The sequence below is a fragment of the Pseudochaenichthys georgianus genome, chromosome 22 (genome assembly GCF_902827115.2).
Source record: "Pseudochaenichthys georgianus chromosome 22, fPseGeo1.2, whole genome shotgun sequence".
Classification (NCBI taxonomy): Eukaryota; Metazoa; Chordata; class Actinopteri; order Perciformes; family Channichthyidae; genus Pseudochaenichthys; species Pseudochaenichthys georgianus.
The window spans coordinates 10,302,044-10,325,901 of NC_047524.1; the positions used below are offsets into that span (position 1 = coordinate 10,302,044).

Here is a 23,858-nt window from a genome sequence, read left to right on the forward strand (position 1 = left end):
CATCTGATCATCAGATCAAGGGGGGTGCTGGGGAACTCCAGTTCGAAACCCGCTCCTGCCGCCACTGCGTCAGGCCGTTGTGTCCTTGGGCAAGACACTTCACCCGGATTTGCTCCTGTGGGTATTGTCCACAGTACATGTATAATATCAATGTGTACTTGTAAAAGCGCCTCGATGACCTCGAGGTGTGAAGATGGATGGTGTGGCGCAGTGCGCTGTGCAATGATCATCAGATCAAGGGGCAAGACACTTCACCTGAACTTGCTCCTGTGGGTATTGTCCACAGTGACCATTGCATGTATAACAAATATGTGTAATGTGTGTCTGTAAAGCGCTTTGAGCACTGGAAAAGCGCTATAATAAATGTAAGGAATTATTATTATTATTATTAAATAATCAGTTGGTTGACTACAGAGTCCTTTCTTATGACTACATTTTTCCACAGGCCAACAACAGCTTCAAAAAAACTATTCCCCTCAAAGAAAAACCCAAACATGCCCTGTTGTTGTGAGAGAAAAAGTGCAGAAGGAAACATCCATGTAAACTCAGTGTGCTGCTCTGTGATGCCAGCTCAAGCCAGATACTTGGCATCTCATCTTGGCTACAAGTTCATCAATGTTTGGGGTCAGGCTCTGAGCTGAGGAAACCCTCAGTGAAGGTGTGCGTGCAATATACCGGCGGGCCAGATCTGATAGTAATTAGAATTTATCCTGCGGGACGAAATTAACTCCACCCCGGCCTTGAGTTTGACACATGTGCTCTAGAAAAACACATGTTGTAGTCAGAGCGGTTTGTGGTTCAAAGGTTAAAACATCAAATCAAAGGACTGTCGGATTCAGATTGGATTCTTGCTGTTAACAGATTGAACACGACATCCAGATACCTCGGGGTGTTCTATCTTAGGGAGTTTTTATGGAAAGAAGTGTTTATATATTGGTGATTTTTGTGAAGTCATACACTAGAAGTTGTCTGATTTATTGCTAAAAAAACAGATTATCAATGTTCTGTTCTTCCTTAATGAATACATGGTAACAGCCTTTTCCACAAACAACATTTGACACCGCTGTATCTCATCTGTTGGCCTCAGGTCATCCACCTTGTTAGTCTTGCTTTGAAGTCCAGGACATCATGCAGGCAGTTGTAGAAATGATAAGCATGCCATTAGAGTCTCAGAGTGGATCCGGAGGGTGTCCTCTCAGCGCATGAGGTCATGTCACATGGTGTTTAAAGAGATGAGATGAGGCTGTTTTGAGCCAAGGCGCTTGCATCATCACTTTCTGAAGCACGCAATACGTTTATGGTCATACATACATCACACAAGTATACATAATTTAAGGGCAACAAATTACAACTATTTGCTACAGATCTTGTGTATTCCAGCTGAGGAAACATTCCAAGTTTAATGTGTTCCCGGGCAATTTGCTGTAGGAGTCTTTTTTCTAAAGTAATACACTTTTGGCGGCACTAGTGCACACAATTGGCTAATTTGCATCGCCTCACTCACTGAAACATGTTTTGTTTGGGCTAAATCTTGTTTTAATGCAAGGGGCTGTTGTTAGGGATTACGTTTGGGACCAACAGACAAGTATCGGATTCCCCTTTTTAATGCTAATGGCAGAACCTGTCTTTGCCTGGGGCATGATGGGAGTGTTCCTCTGCTGACAAGGAAGAAGCAGAGGTTTCCTAGGAGCAATTTTGTCAAAAATCATAACAGTGCAAGAATCAATAGGACACCTGCATTGGAAAGAACAAGCCAAAGTATAGGAGGTCAATAGAGAGGCACAAATGGAAAACGAAGGTCATTTTTTTCTTTAATACAGGCAGGCATTTAATGAACTTGGCCTCAAAGCAACATCATGAGATCATTCAGGTGTTTTGAAATCAATCCCCGTGAATCGATAGTATTAAAATTGACCATCACTCGCTCTCACTCATCATCTTCTCGGACCTCACACCAATTTCATCCCCTTTTTATTACCTTTATGCTAGGATATAATATGAAAGAGGTCAGTCAGTGCGCTGTGTATCTCCATCATTATCTCACAGCGGTGTCACGGCCATGACAGCGTCTCCAAGGAGCAACTGCCAACCATAAAGACTAAATTGAACTTGCAAAATGAAATTGGATCCTTGGCTCTCCGTGTTACCCAGCGGGCTTTGTTTATTGATCGGCTAAATTAGCTGCTTTTAACTGAATAGGATGTGGCACAGACAGAGGAGAGACGACTCAGACAAGCAGATACTTGTGGATATGACAGACTGAATGAAACCATAAACTACAAAAACCTGTCTCAATAAAATAATTTCCAAGATACGAGACATAAGGGATTATACTGAAAGACTTCTTCAATATTGTGTAGTTAAGGAGACTCCAATAAGGCTTCCAGGTGCCGAAATTGTTCTAATGTAAGAGGTGACTTGGAGTTTTGAAGAGCACCACTCGCTCTCTACACATCTATCATTCAATTGTCTGCCTGCCATGATGGAGATGGATGTGTTTGTGGTGTTTAATGGTGCGTGGCTCCATTGCAGAGTCTCTTGCCCAGTGACTTGATCAGAAATCTGGCTTCAGCACACACGGGAGTATACACTTTGGTTCAGGATGCATTTTCCTTCTGGAAATCCTGTTTTCACTCCTGAGTTAAGCTGCTGCCTCCGGGCAAAGTGAGATGAAATGTTTCTCCAGTGTTGGCACGATGCACGATTGCAGGCAAGGGAAAACAGACTCTGACAGAAACAAATCTCACAGTTGAATTGAGTTACGGTGTTTTGCATTTCACATTGTACTCCCTTTGTGTTGAGAATTAGCAAAACAATCAACAATTTGTATGTGATTTTAAATGCGTATACACTGCTTTTCATATTGTAAAGCAAATCTGAAATAATTGCAAATCACATCGGATCTGTTCTAGTATTAAGAAAGTGAAATCCTGTGTGACCAATTCTGTGATGTGAATTATTATAAGACCTTTTTTTCTCTCCTGAATCAACAGTCGGAATTTAATTAGAAATGGATTTTTCTTATATTAAAACTAAATATGTCATTGATTGGACAGCCAGCTTATTATTAGTAATGCAGAATTCAGAACAGGGACTCATTATCTTTTATGTTTTATAAAGCATGCTATGATTGATCGGAGCATGAAAGTCATTACTTGCGGCTAGTCAGGGCATTCAGATGATGACATCTAATTAAAGTGGCTGTCTTTGGCAAAGTTTGTGCTTAAAAAGGCAAAAACGGTGTCAAAAATGACATCACTGTGAGCAGTTGTAAGAATAAGTGTTTGGATCATTTTAAATAAGTGCCAGGTCTGTCTGGCCTGTCGGGCCAAATGGATCAGTCCTCTAATCTGACAGATGTTCTAGACAAATCAGAAGAACAATCTTGACAACCATTGCCCTGGAATGACTCTCTGTAAAACAAAGACAGATATGCCTCTAGAAGTGAAGATTGCCATGAAAGTGGTTCTGCTCAACAGAGTTATTTATGAAAGCAGAAAGACTAAACAACAATGCATACAAATGTTTTAAAAGCAACATTGAATTCAGGTTCTTTCGTATCTAATGTGATTGATTAGCGGCAGGCACAAGAAAGTAAAATCAATACCAAAAGCAAGATCTAATATTTTTCTTATTTCACACCTAAAGATTAGAAAAGCTGATTGTGCACTTGACCTGATTTGATGTTTTGAAATGTGCTCATGCAGGGCACTCACTTACTGTATACACATACTGATTCAGACGCCCCTCCTTACACACACACAGTCCAACTCCCTGAATGTGGCCAGTTCCACAAAGTTACCAAGAAGCACGTAAACAACTGAGATGAAAGAAGTGAAACATGTCCTCCTGTATGTCTCCGTTTAAAACATACACATTCAGTGAAAGCATGCAACAACTCACACACTCTGCATGCAAGCTCACACTTTTTGAAGTAATGAATGCATGTGAGTTCGACATGTTTTTCTCTCTAGTGAGTGCTCATGCAGCTCTGTAACCAGTTTCTGATGCCGCACACTGAAGAGAAAACAACAAACCACATGAATTCAGTGTCTGATTAGTGCAGCAGCAAGACTGAGGCTGCGTTTCACTTCTCTTATTTTTCATTTCCTCGCTCCTCCATCTCGGTCTCCCCGGAAGTTGATTTGTCTGCGCCATCTTGAGTAGCGTCCCAATGGCCTTATTTTTGCCGGAGGACCGAGGAGCGATCATGGAGGAGCTATAATCGAGGAACCACCAGACCTGGGCCCCGTCTCAGGTCGGTTAAATGAAATCCTTGCTTCCCTCACTTGCGTTTTTTCCTTGTGTTTAGTCCCTCCCTCCAGGGAAGCATGGAGAGATGCAAGGAAACCACGAGAAACAGGGAAATTAGTTTTAAGAGCAATGGGACGTCCTTTCCTCCGGAGTGTCACGTGAAGCGACGTCCGTTTGTGATGACGCCGCACAGCTGTTCTGACAGCAGCTCTGTCCCCGTTGTTTTCACAAACACCCCCGCCACACATTTACTGACACAAACATTTGTAACTGTCATCTGTTGCAGACCCCAATAAATAAAATCAAATAAGAACTCATTCTCAAAAAAGATAAAAGCCATTCTTAAAATGTATAAAAGATTAATATTGATTTGAGTGCACAATAGAAATAAAATAATTGAGAGAAGAAAAAGAGATATGTTATCTGTTACAAGCTGGCTCTGCTTGTAACATAAGGACAACAGTTCCACACCGGAGTTGCCCAAAACAATCATTTATTTTATCCAACACAGTGGTTACAACCAACAATAAAACAGAACAGAGGAGCGGTGTCCTGCTGCACCGAGCAGGGCAGCTGAGAGAGAGCGAGAGCCTGTGCTCCAGGATAATTAGGGCAAACAAAGATTTGTTGAGATTGCTTCAAATAAACCACCAAAAGATCTCCATCTACTCGCTGGTAGGAGAATATATGAATACATGTAGCATGTACTGAATGTCTGCTGAGGAATGTGAGCTTCCAAACCCGAGCGAACATGCAGGGCAGCTCAGACGAGGTATTTGAAGCTGTAGGTGGCGTCGCAGGTTAACCTTGAGCCCTTTCGGCGACAACACAGGTCCTGGCGGTGAGGCCTCTTCATGTTAATGTGCCGCAGCTTCTTCTCACAGTTGCAGGTAGTCTGAGAGCAGTCCTTGCAGAGGATGGGCTCCACCCTGTAGGGGTTAAACCCAACCTGACACTTCCGGCAGAGCTGCTTGTAGTACACCTTACTGGTTCCAGAGATGCACCAAACATATGCACTCTCCCACCGGATGTTGCATTTCTTGCAGTGGAAAAAGCCATACCTCTGCTCCAGGAACTGAAAGCTGGACCCCTTTGTAGACCTGTGGAAAGTTGTTTTGAAGTCCTTCCCGGTGTCCTCTTCGCCACTGTCACCCTTCTCACATTCATGCCCTGACTCAACGTGATCCACGGATTCGTTTGCTTCTCCTTCACTTTCATCCGCATAGCTGAGTTTCTTCCTGGAGATCCTGCGGTCAAACACGGGGGAGTAGATTGACACAGGCCGCAGGAAGCGCATGTGGCTCACCGGTGTAGTGCAGTACGGGGCCTTCCCCTCTGCTTTAACCAGCCCCGGGCTCTTGGGGGACTTTGACAGGGGCACTCCCTCTGAGCAGAACAGCGTTTTAGGACCCAGCGAGCACTGCACGGTTTTATCCACTTTGACATTCACCTGCACGCCACACTCTTTGGTGATGACTTTCCTCAGTGGGACTGGTAAACTGGGGTGAACCTGGGACAAAAGCTCCTGCAAAGTTGGATCCTCCTGCTGCTGCTTTGACAATTCACTACGAGAGACAGACAATGGAACAACAGGTAGCGCCAAAACAATATTCTCAGAAATGACTTTTTTATCTTGTGCTTTATAGGTCTGGGCTTGTGTTACTGCACAAGCTGGAACTACCTTTGTCAGCTTCTTCTCAGGGTCAGCAAGCTCGCCCCTCACTGGCTTAGAGGACACCACTGGTGAAAGAGGCACATCAGGCCACACTCTGCCGCCAGCCAAATCATTTGCGAGGATGACTGCCACTCCCGGAACAGGCAAAGATGGCCGGACTCCCATGGCAACCTCACCCTGCCGTAAATCACAGGACAACACCAACCGATGCTTTGGAGCAGACATCAACTGCATCCCCATTCCCTTGAACAATACACCACTTCCAGTGTCAGTTACCGAGGAAAATGGAAGAACACCCTCAGTTATGTATGAATCGATAGCACCCGTGTCTCTTAGTATCTTAACAAGGAATTTGTTTTCACTTCCTTGCAAAGACACATAACCCTCTCGTATGAAAGGGGCATACCCTGGATCAATTTCATCTGCCAACTGGGAGGGGCGAGGCTTCACCTCTTGCAGGGCTGGTCCGTAGTTAAAAACCGCAGCAGCAACTGGTTGCGGGGTAGTATAGAGTTTAACCGCAGCTATAGCCTCATCCCTAGCAAACCTTGTGGGGAAAAGCTCCAAGGGCAACAGGCCTGGGAAACTGAACATTTTGGAGTCCCTTGGTTTTTGCAAGTACTGGGCATTCCTTTTTCTGGTGTCCTTTACCCAAACAAAAGTAGCAAGTACTTAGATCTACTTTACATCTGGGGTCGCCAGACCAGTTATTTCTGCTCCCCAGTCAAATCTCTCCCCTGAATGAATCTTGTGTGTTAACGTGTATTCATCAGCTAACACCCCGGCGTCTGTTACATTTTTAACCTTATGCTCATTCAGGTACGTGGCAACGCGTTCTGGAAGGATATCTTTGAATTGTTCAAGAAGGAACAATTCCCTCAAATCATTAAGATTTACTACTTCGGAAGCCGTGACCCACCGATTAAATTTCATCGTCAGCTCCCGAACAAGTTCCACATAGGTCTGTCCTTCTGACTTCCTTAGCTTCCTGAACTGCTGACGGTAGGCCTCAGGCACCAACTCATAAGCTTTTAGCACTGCAGTCTTTACCCTTAAGTAATCTTCACTGTCAGCCATACTTAATGCAGAGAATGCTTCTTGAGCCCTACCAGTTAACACACACTGTAACAGCAATGTTTTCTCTGAATCAGACCACTGTCGTCTTTGGCTAAGTCACTCAAAAAGTCCAAAAAAAGAATCTACAGTCTTCTCCTCGAATTTCGGTAACAACCTCAAGTTATAAGCTATATCAAAAGTAGCTGGGGACACCCCAGAAGAAAGCTTACCCTCTTGGATGAGGTCCAACTTGTAACGCTCTTGTTGCAATTCAGCTTCCCGCACCACTGTAGTTAACCTTAAACGCTCCATCTGTTTCCTGTTCACAAGCTCTAGCCCGGTCCTCACGAGCACTTGCTCGTTCCTCACGTTCACTGTCTTGTTGGTACTGCAGCAGCATTATTTCCTTTCTCTGTTCAAATGTCATTTCACCAAAGTCAAACAAAGAAAAACCTGCACTTCTCTGCCGCTCTGGATTTATAGCTGCCTTCGCCAACTCCTCCTCGGAGCCATCATCGACAGCCCCTGCTGGCAAAACTTCTTGCAGTATCAATTGGGCCTGTAACATAGTCACTATGGTGTCTTTACGACCCTGGTTTGGAACGTCTACCTCAAAATGTTCTGCAATTTTTAACAGTTGGTCTTTAGTACATTTTTCCAGTAGTTCCACACTGGGACACTTCACAAAATCTGTCAATGTAGCCATGATTATGTAAACTCCCTTGAACCCGGTATTTCTTTGTTTCACTCTGGAATACCTCTCTCCTAGCTAACTGCCTACCCAATACTAGCTATCTTGTCTCACCCTAGTCTTCAAGCATGCCACGACAGGTGTTATTACCCAATGACCCGGTAAAGACCCAGCGAAGCTGTTACTCACCAAGACAGCCACGGACGTGTACCCATGACAAAAAAATGTCGAATCATGTTTATGCACAAAAATAACAAACAAAAATAACCAACCACCAAGCTCCCCTGAAGGAGATGTTGCTTATGCCTATCAGGAAAGGTAATTCCAAAGCTACTCCTTAATGCCCCACACCAGGAACAAACTGTCTACACAATCAAGGCAAACAAATCAAGTAAACAACTATCACCTGGTTCTTTATCCCAGACGAGACCCCATATGTTACAAGCTGGCTCTGCTTGTAACATAAGGACAACAGTTCCACACCGGAGTTGCCCAAAACAATCATTTATTTTATCCAACACAGTGGTTACAACCAACAATAACACAGAACAGAGGAGCTGTGTCCTGCTGCACCGAGCAGGGCAGCTGAGAGAGAGCGAGAGCCTGTTCTGCAGCCCTCTTATCTACTGGAATCAAGTGCCACAGGTGGGTCCCATCACTGCTGATTACAAGAAACACAGGTTACAGCAGCACCAACTGGTGGACAATCACAGGGTTGGATCTTGTGTGTGAGCGATACACAGTAAGGGGGCGGGGCGATTATCTGAGGATTTCATCGGAGGATGGACTGGTGGTTCCTCGATTATCGCTCCTCGATCCTCCGGCAGAAATAAGATCCATGGGACGGTACTCAAGATGGCGCAGACAAATCAACTTCCGGTAAGACCGAGGACCGAGGAGCGAGGAAATGAAAATAGTCGACCTGAGACAGGGCCCATCCTTTGATGAAATCCTCAGACACTTGCCCCGCCCCCTTACTGTGTATCGCTCACTGCTTGGACGATGCAGTGCATGCACTGATCTGATGCTTCTTGACATGAGAGCAGTTTCCCAGCGGAGTGAAGAAAATACATGAACCTCACAGGAGTCACTCCTCAGTTTATACCGTGTTTTGTTTCAATTAATGTATCATTTAGTTACAAATATGTGATATATCTGAACAACAAAGTGGTCAAAAATCATTTTATTCATTTTTTGGAAACATTTTCATGATCGCTTTTTTCGTTTTACATTTTCATTTATTGTCATTTCCATTCAGTCAGTCATTAAGTGCTATTTAAAATGTTAATGTACTACATATCCAAACAAACAAAGTGTGCAGTCCAATGAATGTTAATCTAACTGGGTTTTGATAGATAACATATCTCTTTTTCTTCTCTCAATTATTTTATTTCTATTGTGCACTCTAATCAATATTAATCAAACTATTGTTCGTTTATACATTTTAAGAATGACGTTTATCTTTTTTGAGAATGAGTTCTTATTTGATTTGATTTATTTGGGTCTACAACAGATGATACAAATGTTTGGGGTGTTTGGTCAAAAATCATTTTCTTCATTTATTGGAAACATTTTCATGATCGCTTTTTTCGTTTATACATTTTAAGAATGGCGTTTATCTTTTTTGAGAATTAGTTCTTATTTTATTTAATGTATTTGGGTCTACAACAGATGATACAAATGTTTGTGTCAGTAAATGTGTACTAACAGAGTCGGGGGGGTGTGTGGAAATAATGGGGACAGAGCTGCTGTCAGACGATCAGCTGTGCAGCGTCATCACAAACGGATGTCGCTTCACGTCACGCTCCGGAGGAAAGGACATCCCATTGCTCTTAAAACTCATTTCCCTGCTTCTCGTGGTTTCCTTGCGTCTCTCCATGCTTCCCTGGTGGGAGGGACTAGTCACAGGGAAACGACGCAAGTCAGGGACGCAAGGAATCCATTTAACCGAAGTGAGAAGGACCCCCTGCCTCTCGTGGTTTCCTTGCGTCCCTCCATGCTTCCCTGGTGGGAGGGACTAAATGCAGGGAAACGAAGCAAGTGAGGGAAGCAAGGATTTAATTTAACCGACCTGAGACGGGGCCCTTGCGTCTCTCCATGCTTCCCTGGTGGGAGGGACTAGTCGCAGGGAAATAACGCAAGGAATCCATTTAACCGAAGTGAAACGCAGCCAGAGTATGAAGGTAGATATGGTGCAAAATGTGAGAGCGTGTAAAACCTGATGTGAGCACTTGAAGAAAAGAAATCTGAGTTCTCATTCATAACACTCAGTTCGATGTCTCACTATGGGATGCGCCTCATTGCGGAGCAAACAGAAGCATCAATCTCATTACGCCAATCCTGATTGGCTGGTGATCTTGACGTCAGCGTCAGGGGAAATCACCCCCTATAAGTAGCTTGCGCCACAACGCATGCGTCATTCAAACACCTCTTCTCGCTTCAGAGCACATCTCACAGTAGCCGGGCAAGCTTCACTGTCCACAGACTGAACCCAAATACCCATTTCGGTCGACGGGCGCTCGCCGGCTACTCCTTCTGCTTCGCAGGAAGACGGTAGTACTAACGCCAGTTAGTATTAAAATCGACCTTGCCCTTCTCTTCCCCGGAAAGTAAGGTAGGTCCGATTTTTTTAAGCTAGCAGCACACCTGTTGCTAGCTCGCTCCCTCTCTACCGACACCACGGTAGCGAGGACGTTTTTTCTTTTCTCTCCTCCACGGAGGGGAAAAGGATTAAAAAGGAGCATACTGCCACACCAGTCAGTATTCTCCGGGAATAAAAGACCCACACTGTCCTTTTCTCCGGATTAAGGACAAGGTGGTTTTATCTTTTCTCCCGTCCCACCTGTCAAGAGCGGGCCCTCTCCACGCCACGAGGCGGCCAAGATGGACGCCCCTCTCCCTCACACCAGAGGAGTCAGGGACTCGGTGGATCGACTCTGCGGCTGCGGGTTGAAGATATCGGGCACAGATACACACCAGGTCTGTTCGTCCTGCCTCGGGCTGGAACACGCCCGAGGCGCTATCAACAACCCCGGCTCATGCGGACATTGCGTCCGCTTCACTGTTAAGAGCCTCCGCTGACGGTTAGCTCGACAAGCTAGCCTGTCGGAACAGGACCCCCCCATGTCCACGGACCCGCCGACCGGCAGTCAGGACACGGGGGTGTCCGCCACAGAGAGTGAGCCCCTCTCCGTGTCGGTCTGGGGCTCACTATCTGCTATGGCTATAGAACCGGAATCCCCCGCCCTGGCAGGCCGGGACCCGGTGACGGCAAGACACGCGGGAACGGTTTCCCGCGCTCCACCAAGCTGGGGCTCCCGGTTAGACCTCACCATGGTCTCACCCGCCGAGGATGTCCTCGGGCCTGACTACGAGGAGGACGAAGAGGAGGACGCCCTGGCGTTCCTCCTGTCCGAATCGGATGAACAGGAAGAGGACACCTTCATGTCACCGGCTCAGGCTGCAAAGCCTGAGGCAAGTGCTGTTCTCCCGGGCGATAGCACACCAGCTTCGCCCGGTCTGAGCATGGACCTGCAGGCCGTGTGTAAACGCGCTGCGGCCAGACTCAACGTCCCGTGGCCCGAAATGGCCAAGGAGACCTCCAGGTCCCGCTACGAGGGAAAACATCTTCCCCAAGCAGCGGGGAAAAAGAGACAACTCCTTCCAGTCTTCCCGGAGATGTTGGATGAGGTGTCGGTCTCGTGGAGAGACCGGCCCTTCAGCAACAAGGTCCCAATCCAGGGTGCCTCCTCCCTAGACTGTGACGGAATGGAGAAGCTCGGCCTGCTCTGCATGCCGCCCATGGAACCGCTGGTAGCGGCTCACCTTCTACCAAAGGTGGGCCCGTCACCAAGCAGGAACCCCACGCTGCCAGCAAAGTCGGACCGTTTTCAGTCAGCAATGACTGAAAAGGCCTACAAAGCGGCAGCGTTGTCCGCCAGGGCCCTGAATGTGTCCTCGCTGTTAACCGCCTACCAAGCGGAGCTCTGCGAGGACCTGTCGGGTAACCCCCGGGGGCAGCCACTCTGGACGAGATGGCAGCGGTCACGGACATTTGTCTCTGTGTCCAACGCTGCGCCGTCCAGGCCACGTGGGCAAGGCAATTGGGATCATGGTGGTGCAGGAAAGAGCGAGATGGCTCAACCTCAACACTCTCCCAGACCGGGAAAAGGAGGATGTGCTGGATATGCCCATCGTTCCCAAGGGAATTTTTGGCTCCGCTCTCGCCTCCATGCAAAGGAGGTGTGAGACGAAGAAGAGGGAGGACGAGGCACTCCACCTCTGCCTCCCTCGAAGGGTCCAGCCGCTGCTCTCGCAGCAGCAGTCCTCTGCCCTCGAAGCAGCAGTCCTCTGCCCAAGCTGCCTCGAACTCTGCTCGGTTTAAAACACCGAAGATGCAGAGGTCGTAGCCCAAATCTCCGGTTCCGGCTGCAGCTCAGGCTCAGCCAACCCAGAATTTCGGCCAGCAGTCGAGGAAGAAGAAGCGAGCGGTGTGACAGCCCCTCCTTCTCCCCTCCGTGAATATGTTCCCGCCGCCTCGAGAGATGCCTAAACACCATCCTCAAGTCCGCACAAACACATGTCACATGCTGATTGATTCCTCTGTCATAAAACATTTGCCGCTGATGCATCCAGGCTTCAGGCCGAGGGCGCAGCTCAAAAATATGAAAAGAAAATCAATAAAACCAATAAACAGCCCGCCAATTCTTCCCCTTTTGAGAGCAGCTACGGCATCTCTCAAAAGGCGGATTATTGACGGGTCTGTGAAGGCACCACCGCCACGCGCACGCGCAGTGCCGGCTGGGGCTTTAAGGGCACCACCGTCACGCGCATGCGCAGTGCCGGCTGGGGTCGTAAGGGCACCACCGGCACGCGCAGTGCCAGCTGGAGCTGTGAAGGCACCACCGTCACACGCATGCGCAGTGCCGGCTGGAGCCGTAAGCGTGACATCTCAGCTGGCTCTAAGGAGCATACAGCAGGATATACTCACGACATCTGCTTGGGCTTCTCAAAACAGTTATACTTTATCTGTTTTCACAAGCCCAGAGAGAGTCAGCATATTCTGGAGAGAGAGGCCCTCTCTCTCCTAGAAAGAAGGGTTTTATCTATAATGCCCGCCGAGCAGAGTCAGATTACGCAGACAAATGTCCTCGTAAAGCACCTGCTCAACATGGGGCTCATAATAAAACTAAACCCCGCGCGCCACGGCGTGCGGAGAGTATTGGTTATTACGTAATGCGTAGTGGCACTACACCCGACTTTTCTAGTGCGGGACGTGCCTACGGGTGCTGTCCTTTCACGGAAGGTGGTCACCACGGACGCATGTCAGACAGGCTGATAGCGTATTTACGAAGGTCGCCCGGTGAGAGGTCTCTAGAGCAGAGACCTCCAGCGGGCACACGTAAATTACCCAGAGCTTTTAGCGGTGTTCCCCACCCTAAAACGCTTCCTGCCTTCTCTCAGAGGACACCATGTCCTCGTGAGGACAGACAACACGATATCGTGTATGAACCGCCAAGGGAGGTTGCGTGATCCCCAGTCACACACACTGGCACACAAACTGATCCCTTGGAGCGGCAGACGTCTCCTCTCTCTGAGAGCGACACAGGTACCGGGGGTGATGCACCTCGGGACAGAACTACTGTCCAGAGGTGCACCACTCTATGCCGACTGGACTCCACATCCAAGGATCGTGAGTCCGCTGTGGGTGCGTTACGGCGGAGCCGCGTTAAATCTGTTCGCATAAAGAAAAAATGCTCAAACAATGACAGCTGTTCTCTTTAATGCACGATTTAAACGCACTGTTAGGCGGGGACGCACTCGTACACGATTGACCTCCGGGTCCTCTGTACGCGTTCCCACCCCTGGCTCTGTTACCAACACACTCTCACTCCCTAAGTGTCCAATAGCGACGTTTGGTCAGTGTCCGTGGCGTCCAATTGTGACGCTCCTAGGCTCCTTCAGCGTCATAAAGGGACGCAAATAGCTTTCAACTGATTGCAATGTTTTCCCATCTGCATCGGGATTTGACGCTCATGGAAGCACGGCATTCGTTTGTGTCGGCTGCCCTTAAAGGTAATGTGAGCGTCCATTCCCATTGGATAACGGAGAATTGTACACCCGGAAGTAAGTATTGCTCTTACTGTCGATTGATTTTACAGTGATATCTGCACTACTCATCGACTAAAAAACACCAGATTATCCTTGTTAATTACACAACATTGATTGGTTTAAATTGTGTGCAATGCTTTTGTATTTTTCCCATTCGATTCGGAGAAACAAATATTTTTTCTGAGTAAAGGATGGCAGAAGACACTACACTACCCAGAATCCCCAGCTATCGTTTGGACTACACCATGTGCTCTGTTTGACAAACCCTGTGATAGTCCTCAAGCTCTGTGATTGGAGAGTGTGCTCCGAGGGTTAAGCTGATTCTCGAACAGCATGTCACATGATCTTCAAATTTCTCCCTGCAGAAAAAGAAAACATGGCCGAACTTCGTTTTATTCTCGGTGGAAAATGCCTATTTTAAAGTTAGCTTGGCCATTAAAATGCGTTTTGATGTCATTTGATGCGAGAAATATGAGTTGTTATTTCAGATTATGTGTGCAGTGGATGTACATGATCTTTAGTTTGCTAGTTATTACGAAGATTACTTCAGGAAATCGCGACGTTTTCATTGTTACCAAGGTGGTTGCTAGGGACGCTGCTAACGATATTATTTCTGTTATGTTGTGTAACTGTTTAATGGTGTTATCTTTATTGCTACCCCCTTCCGCGTCAATGTATAGTGTTGGTCCACAGCGCAAACATATTAGTTTAACAAAATCCGCATCTAAAGATAGCCTACGTTATTTTCCCCTGTGCAATTCCAGGCTCACATCTCACAGCACATCGTCATTAACAAATACCGGAAACAGACCGAAAACATTTAAAAAAAAAAATAATAATACTTTATTCCGAGTGTGCTTGCTTTTCTCTTTGAAAGTCATCACATAACGGCATTGTAATACACGGTTCGGCTGCATTACATATTACATATCCGCCGTAGTTCTGTATTTATAGAGCCCTGATGAGAAGACCTCTAGACAAACATGAGGAACTGAAAACGTGACGTGGATCATAAATATATCAACCATTAAACAACATCTTACATTTATTTTCACACAATACGTCTCCTTGCAGTATCAACACTAATTCGGCTCACTTTTATATTTGATCCAATTGGGAGATAGGCTGTATTTACACCATAAAGGTGCACAGCTGATATAAAGGGACACCTGGTGGTTAAAGCATGTTATTGAATTTAATTATTTTTATTTTTAGATATTAATACGATCCCTATAAAGTATATTCATTACTCGTTATTCTCTACTAATAGTTCATTAAAGACTGTATATAATGACTATTTTCCACATCCCTTTCAAGATTTTCTAAGGTTTATTGACATATCATATAGGCCTACACAACTGTGGTGTAGTTCTGCACTGAATGAAAAACTTGGGTTGCAGGTTCCTCAATAGTGCATTACAAGACATCTATCAATATTTGTGCATACCTCCAGCAATGTTAACTATGTTGAAGCACTTATTTTAACTGATATTATACATAATGTATTATACTCTTATAAGATGTATGTAGATATTTCATCTCCGGCCTTGTCAGGTATTGAACAATCAATAAATAAAGAACAAAGGATTGTTGAATATAAAACACAGAATTTGTGTGATTATACTAAATGATTTTCAAATAAACACAACTGCATATTTAACTGTTACACATGCTGATGTAACGCAAATGTTCCAACTTGGGATCAATAAAGTATATCTTAATCTTAAGCTGATTGATGGCTACTGCCATATTTTCAAAATGTGCCTCTGAACCCTGACAAGTGCATGTTTCAGACTTATCAATTAATGTAATGTTATCACAGGGGTCACACACATAAGACCAGCTGTTAAATAAAGCTCTTCTGACCTTAGCTGGCATGTGGGTATATATATTAATACTGCCCATTATGGGCACAAGCAATTTTCACCCATTTATTAATTATATGTTTTAAATGTGAGTGTTTCCTGTCCCCTAAACCTCCAGGGATGTACACAGTTTAATACTGACAACTTCTTATTATGGGAAATACGAAAACGTCTTTTAAAACTACAACTCCCAGTAGAGACGTGCCATAGAGAACATTTTGCGAAACAGAATAGCCAGCATGTGTAGTTCTGGGGACGGGGTGGGGGAGGGGGGACGCGGTGGACCCGTTCAAATCCAGTTTTGGACAGTCTGCCGTGGTTCCATCCCATTTCAAGTGCTGTTCGAGAATCAGCTTAACCCTCGGAGCACACTCTCCAATCACAGAGCTTGAGGACTATCACAGGGTTTGTCAAACAGAGCACATGGTGTAGTCCAAACGATAGCTGGGGATTCTGGGTAGTGTAGTGTCTTCTGCCATCCTTTACTCAGAACAAATATTTGTTTCTCCGAATCGAAGGGGAAAAATACAAAAGCATTGCACACAATTTAAGCCAATCAATGTTGTGTAATTAACAAGGATAATCTGGTGTTTTGTAGTCGATGAGTAGTGCAGATATCACTGTAAAATCAATCGACAGTAAGAGGAATACTTACATCCGGGTTTACAATTCTCCGTTATCCAATGGGAATGGACGCTCACATTACCTTTAAGGGCAGCCGACACAAACGAATGCCGTGCTTCCATGAGCGTCAAATCCCGACGCAGATGGGAATACATTGCAATCAGTTGAAAGCTATTTGCGTCCCTTTATGACGCTGAAGGAGCCTAGGAGCGTCACAATTGGACGCCACGGACACTGACCAAACGTCGCTATTGGACGCTTAGGGAGTGAGAGTGTGTTGCTGTTACCCCCAACTCTGGCCAGAGTGAAGGAGCAACGCCACACACTTACTCTGATGTTTCCGCCCTAGCCCGCAACGTACGGGCTGGCGGAGATATATCAGCTGTTGTGCGGGCAGCCATGGCAGCCCCCACCACACAGGGACAGATTGTCTCAGGCGGGGGGGGGGGGGGGGGGGGCGATCCTTCACCCACGCCCAGAGCGCGGGGCACTATGGGCCTGACCCGTGAGTGGTACAATCTGAATACAGTGGGACTCCCTCAGAAGGTGATAAACACTATTCAGAGTGCGAGAGCTTCCTCCACCAGGTCTCTTTACGACTGTAAGTGGAGGGTGTTTGAGGAGTGGTGCCTTCAAGAAGGACACATCTCTTTTCAATGTCCTGTCGGGGTGATTTTAGTATTCCTACAGGACTTGATCGATAAACACAGGGCTTTCTCCACGATCAAGGTGTACCTGGCTGCTATTGCTGCATGCCATGTGGGTTTTGAGGGTAAGACGGCTAGCCAACATATTTTGGTTTGCCGTTTTATGAAAGGGGCTCGCAGGCTCCTCCCTGTCTCCAGGTCGCTGGTGCCCTTATGGGACCTGGCAGTGGTTTTAAATGGGCTCAGAATGACCCCATTTGAACCCCTGGAAGGAGCTGACATGAAACATCTGTCACTCAAGACAGTGCTGTTACTGGCCCTGGCATCCGCCAAGCGGGTCAGCGATATTCATGCACTGTCTGTGTACATCCCTCATGCACTCAGTTCGTCCCAGGGCAAACGAGAGTGTTGTTGAAACCCAACCCTGCCTTTACACCAAAGGTGGTTGTTCGTGTACCCCAATTGACATTGAGGCATTTCCTCCGCCGCTGGTTTCCTCCGGGGAGCAGCAGCAGGATCTGTTGTGTCCAGTCCGGGCTTTACACACATATATGGACAGATCAAAAGAGCTTCGTCTTAATGACCAACTCTTCGTGTCCTGGGCTAACCCTCACAAGGGTAAGCCTGTTACTAAGCAACGGCTCTCCCACTGGATTGTGGAGGCAATTGCTTTGGCCTATACGAGTCAGAATTTGCAAGCACCTTCGGGCCTGCGGGCTCACTCGACTTGGGGCCTGGCTCCATCCTGGGCTTTGTTCAAGGGTGTTTCCATCCAAGACATCTGTGCAGCGGCGAGCTGGTCCTCGCCGCTCACTTTTGTCCGCTTTTACAGGCTAGACGTCTCCGCTCCAAGCGTGGCCCGAGCACCTTGTTGAGTCGGGACTCTACCTGTTAAATTCTGGTTGATCGGTGATTTTCGAGATAAGCTCGTCTGGCAATACGGGAGCTACAATATCCCATAGTGAGACATCGAACGGAGTGTTATGAATGAGAACTATAGGTTACTTACGTAACCCCAGTCCTCAGAGTAACATGAAGTGAGATGTCTCACCAGACGGCCCTCCTTGCTATGGTGAAGCGAGAAGAGGTGCTTATTTTGAATGACGCATGTGTTGTGGCGCAAGCTACTTATAGGGGGTGATTTCCCCTGACGCTGACGTCAAGATCACCAGTCAATCAGGATTGGCGTAATGAGATTGATGCTTCTGTTTGCTCCGCGATGAGGCGCATCCCATAGTGAGACATCTCACTTCATGTTACTCTGAGACTGGGGTTACATAAGTAACCTATAGTTTGTGTGCATACATTTACACTTGTATAAAATATCCACGTAACTGTGAACCAAATTTGAAGTCACAGAAAAAAAAAAAAAGTGTTGTAGCTTGTAGAAAAAAATTAACTTAGTAATGAAATGTTCACTTGCAGAAAAATACATATTTTTAAAATATATTTTCCATTCTCTCGCGTCATGTCAGCGGACTGGGAGCAACACGAACCGTTAGCCCCGCAGTCTCCAGTCACCCGAGCCTCGTCGTTCTGATAGCTCTGCCCGTTTGCTCCAACCCCCCTCCCTCCCCCCACATCTACAGGTGAAAATTACTTTTGCGACACATTTATCGCAAGAAGTGTAGCAAAAGTCAAGACCGCAGATTCGTCGATTTATACTGCCACAGAGCAGATTCGTCAAGTTGTAATGACTGATTTGTAATAACCAAGTTGCAGTTGTAATGGAAAATATATTTAAAAAATATGTATTATTCTGCAAGTGAATCAATCAATCAATCAATCAATCAATGTTTATTTATATAGCCCAATATCACAAATGTTACATTTGTCTCAGTGGTCTTCACAGTGTGTACAGAATATCAGTATGACAATACGACACCCTCTGTCCTTAGACCCTCACATCGTACAAGGAAAAACTTCCAAAGAAAACCCAGTTTAAAGGGAAAAATGGGAGAAACCTCAGGGAGAGCAACAGAGGAGGGATCCCTCTCCCAGGACGGACAGACGTACAATAGATGCCGTGTGTAAATTGAAAAGATAATACATTTGCAACATAGGTAGTCCAAATGTTTGGAAATGCATGTGTGTATATAATAGGAAGATGAATCCACGAGGATATCCATCCAGGACCTATGATCCAGGACCACAGCCACGACTCAAGATCCAGCGCTCGCGATCCAGGACACAGGACCGCAGGATCATCCATGACTCCGGATCCCAGCGTATATAGACACCAAAAAGAAAGACATTTGGGGAAGCTGGGTTAATCGGAACATGAGTGTACACGGGTATAGACAGAGAGAAGGAAGAAGTAAGATGTCCCCCGACAAACTAAGCCTATATCAGCAAAACTAGGGGCTGAATCTAATCAGCCCTAACTATAAGCTTTATCAAAAAGGAAGGTCTTAAGCGCACTCTTAAAAATGGATAGGGTGTCTGCCGCCCGAACACAAACTGGAAGCTGATTCCACAAATGTGGAGCTTGATAAGAAAAGGCTCTGGCTCCCATTGTACTTTTAGAGATTCTAGGAACAACCAACAACCCTGCATTCTTGGAACGCAATGCCCTAGTAGGACAGTAGGGTATAATGAGTTCTTTAAGGTAAGATGGCGCCTGCCCATTAAGGGCTTTGTAGGCGAGAAGAAGAATTTTAAATTCTATCCTGTGTTCTATAGGGAGCCAGTGTAAGGCAGCCAGAACCGGAGTAATGTGGTCCCTTTTCCTAACTCTGGTTAGTACACGAGCCGCAGCATTTTGAATCAGCTGAAGCGACTTGATTGACTTCTTGGTACTCCCTGATAATAAAGAGTTACAATAATCCAGCCTAGAAGTAACAAATGCATGGACTAGTTTCTCTGCATCGTTTTGAGGCAAGATATGCCTGATCTTTGCAATGTTACGTAGATGGAAGTAGGCGGTCCTTGAAATTGATTTTATGTAGGCGTTAAAGGATAAATCCTGATCAAATATCACACCAAGATTCCTTACAGTCTCACTGGAGGCCAAATTAATGCCATCCATAGTTAGTATGTCTTTAGATAATTTGTTTCGTAGATTCTTCGGGCCAAGTACAATAACTTCAGTTTGGTCGTGTTTAACATCAAAAAGTTTAAGGTCATCCACGTTTTTAAGTCCTTAAGGCAGTCTTGAATTTTATTTAGATGATTAATTTCATCAGGCTTGATTGATAAATATAGTTGAGTATCATCCGCATAACAATGAAAGTTTACAGAATGATTCCTTATAATATTGCCTAACGGAAGCATATATAATGTGAACAAAATAGGTCCGAGCACTGAGCCCTGTGGCACTCCATAGCTAACTTTGGTTTGCGTGGAAGATTCATCGTTAACACGTACAAACTGAGAGCGTTCAGATAGATAGGACCTAAACCAGCCTAAAGCAGTTCCCTGTATGCCAACTAAGTGCTCTAGTCTTTGCAATAGGATATCATGGTCGATAGTATCAAATGCAGCACTGAGATCGAGCAAAACAAGAATAGAGACAAGTCCCTTGTCTGAGGCTATTAGAATATCATTTGTGACTTTAACCAGAGCTGTCTCTGTGCTATGATGTGTTCTAAAGCCAGACTGAAAATCTGTGAACATTTCATCATTAAGTTTATTTTTTTTCTACAAGCTACAAAACTTTTTTTTTCTTTGTGACTTCAATTTTGGTTCATAGTTACATGGATATTTTATACAAGTGTACATTTGGTTCACAGTTACGTGGATATTTTTATACAAGTGTAAATGTATGCACACAAACTCAGATTTCTTTTCTGCAAGTGCTCAGGTTTTACACGCTCTCGCATTTTGCACCATATACTTCATACAGAGAGTGGATAAAAATAATTCAGACTGCATTAGAGAGTGTATTGGGGAGTGTGTGAGTTTATAGCAGCCATCTGGTCGTGTGTGGAGATGAGATGCAGGTGGAGGGTCGGAGCAGAGGGTCTTTCTCATTCCTCTACCGTCAGATCTCCATGTTTACCCTCCGCACCACGTGGACTGAGGCACCCCATTCTCCGTAATCCAGCCAGCCTGCACAGATCCTTGTCTAACGTCACATGCAGGGAAGGATGTTTATGTTTTCCAGGGTTTTTCGGATGAGGGATGTAGGGAGTGTAGAAAGAGGGTCGAGGGAGAAGGAGTGCCAGGTAGAGCTCTGGCTGTAGCTCCTTCCCTCCTGTGGGAGTGCTTTTGATGGAAATGTATTCATTCAAGGAGTCACTCAAGCCCACACAATCTCTTCACAAATTCTAATGTTTTTAATCAAAGCAATTACTTAGGTAAGTTTGAGAAACCGGCTCGAGATACACTTTTTGTTATATTCCATGGAATGCTCTTTACATCCCAATAGCAATGAATATCTTAAGTGCTTTGACAAAAAATCCATAACATCCCGGCTAAAATAACTGGATGGCCTACCTGCCTGTCAGCCTTCCATCGGGGCACAAACTTATCTCGTACCCTCATTGGTCATGTGCGCGTTCGTGTGTGTTGGAGGAGGGGCTCTGTAAGGAAGTGGCAGATTTTCTCCGGTTGTGTATTTTCAAATTCTAGCGATCTCGAGCCGGTTTCTCAAATGTACCTACCCCACCTTTAATACAGAATTAAAAAGATAAAAGGTGTCAAATTATGCAGAAGGTATCAAGGATACAGCTGTGAGTGTGGGATATGCCAGCCTGCTAAAATACAAGTAGTACAAGTAATGCATTTGAGCCAAAGATTGTAATTTAAATTAGATAATTGTTCCTATAGGGATTTGATTAAAGGTGGGGTAGGTAAGTTTCAGAAATAGGCTCGAGAAACACTTTTTGTTATATTCCATGGAATGCTCTTAACATCCCGATAGCAATGAATATCTTAAGTGCTTTGACAAAAAATCCATAAAAAAATTTCATCTGTAGAAGCCGTAATACTGTAAAAAGTACAATCAATCGATTGGATGGCCTACCTGCCTGTCAGCCTTCCATCAGGGGCACAAACTTATCTCATACCCTCATTGGTCATGTGCGCGTTCGTGTGTGTTGGAGGAGGGGCTCTTTAAGGAAGTGGCAGATTTTCTCCGGTTGTGTATTTTCAAATTCTAGCGATCTCGAGCCGGTTTCTCAAACTTACCTACCCCACCTTTAACCACTTAAAATAACTAATCTGTAATGCTACTTCATGGTAGTTTCTAACTGGTTAAACTGCAGTCAGGTCAGTGAAGCCCAGCTGCTTAAGAAGATGACTCACGTAAAGTAAACAATTAATTCCTTGTAAATTCCCTCAGTAGGCTATGAGTACTGCGTACGATATTAAAGCAAATTCACCAGAGGAACTGTGACCTCTTCCTATTCCACCTCTTTTAGCTTTCCACAGATTATAGTCCCATAAAACATTGCGGAAATGTAGGGGCCACGTAAGCAAAACCTAAACCATGTTCCAGCCTCTGTGGTGTGTCATGCATCCAAAAGCTAACCTCAGCTTTGAATTGAGCAACAAGCAGTATCAATATTGCAACATGTTTTTTGGGCAATCATTCTTCAGACTGTTATTGAGACTGGTAGAGCCAAATAGTTCTCAACTTTAATTTGTTTCCGTGTTTTGCTTCTTTCATCAGAGCAATCACCTGCCATGTCCAGGGACCTAGCTGTCTAAATTCCCTAACTAACTAACAGGAAACAGCTAATGCCCTTTTAGCCCTCTCGGCTTGTGTGCACCATATGTGTATATGCGCTATTTTTTCCCCTTTTGGCCACTGCCCGTTTGCCTCAACCTGGAAGAAATGACTCATTCCAGTGAAAGTTTTTGCTCGTGTGGGGGAGCACAGAGGTATAGCTCAGTATTTCTATAGTGACGTCCAATACTTTCTCGTTGCTGTCTTGTTGCCACAGCAGTAAACAACTCCATATCCAAATTGACACTAAAAGATGGATTGTTTGAAGGCAAGTGTAAAGAAACTGTCTTAGAAGACTCATCCAACATTTACCATTTAAAATTCATGAATGCACTTTTTCCACATGTTCTACCAGATGGTTGGTGTTGCGTGGAAATCACAAAGACAGACTAACTGTCAAATTATCCAGAGGAAGCTTCAAGGGCTGGAGGAATATGGAAACAATCAATTTGATCATTGGGTGGCCAAGTGTGATTTGATTTGTGGTTGCACAGATTAGGGAATAGTTTGTCCAGGAGCTTTAGTTGGTAAATGGATTTCTTTCATAGGTGAAAAACTGAATGGTATATGCTTGTCTAACTGTGTTTTTAAATGACTTCTGTGTTGTAGCATATAACTGTAGCACAGAAATTCAAAACTAGACAAACTCCAGCTAAGTGTAGGCAGTGACATTTTGAAGATAATCAGAAACAAACCACATCATGCGTTCAATATTACAGCGTTGTCAATTGGCTCACAGGCATCTGCTGCAGTACAACCAGTTTAGCAACTGCTTATCATGACAAATAAATATGGCCTAAACGATGATGGCTCTGCAACATGTTAGCGATCAGCTGCCGAGACCCAGAGGCAAAGAAACAGGAGCACATAAAACATGAACTATCTCAAATGAGGCAGCATTGTTCAAGTCTGAACTGAAGAAAGAGCTTATGAAAAAAAAAAATCCACCAGGAGAGGATTTAGAGAGGGAAAATTGGATGACTCGCAACCAGCCAAGCAAAACATTAGACATACACAGTTCCAGGGCCTCCAAGTGTGTGAATTTCCAGGGAACACATTTCTGTTGGCATGGCTGGAGTAACAAAAGATTGTAGTAAACCTCTGTTGGCAGTTTACAGCAGACTTGAACATTGACACCTCCCACACATCCACAGGAGAGTTATAGGGAAAAATGCCGCTAGTGTATGCTTGTTTAAACAGGCAATTTGAAAGAAGTTAAGCTACATTTTGGTGCTCACCCTGGGGAAGACCCTACTCTTTCCCA

The 23,858-nt window shown here is 45.2% G+C and overlaps 1 protein-coding gene across 1 annotated transcript; it reads right to left on the reverse strand.

Moving 5' to 3' along the window:
- Nucleotides 1–5,001: 5,001 nt before the first annotated feature.
- On the reverse strand, nucleotides 5,002–6,169 carry LOC117467998 (zygote arrest protein 1.S-like). Its single transcript, XM_034111948.2, has one exon. The coding sequence runs from the start codon at nucleotides 6,167–6,169 to the stop codon at nucleotides 5,018–5,020; it is 1,152 nt and encodes a 383-aa protein (XP_033967839.1). The 3' UTR covers nucleotides 5,002–5,017.
- Between the last annotated feature and the right edge of the window lie 17,689 nt (nucleotides 6,170–23,858).

What these genes read in the sequence shown, in the direction of transcription:
- LOC117467998 (XM_034111948.2), bottom strand. Translation starts at nt 6,169, where the DNA reads ATGGGGATGCAGTTGATGTCTGCTCCAAAGCATCGGTTGGTGTTGTCC.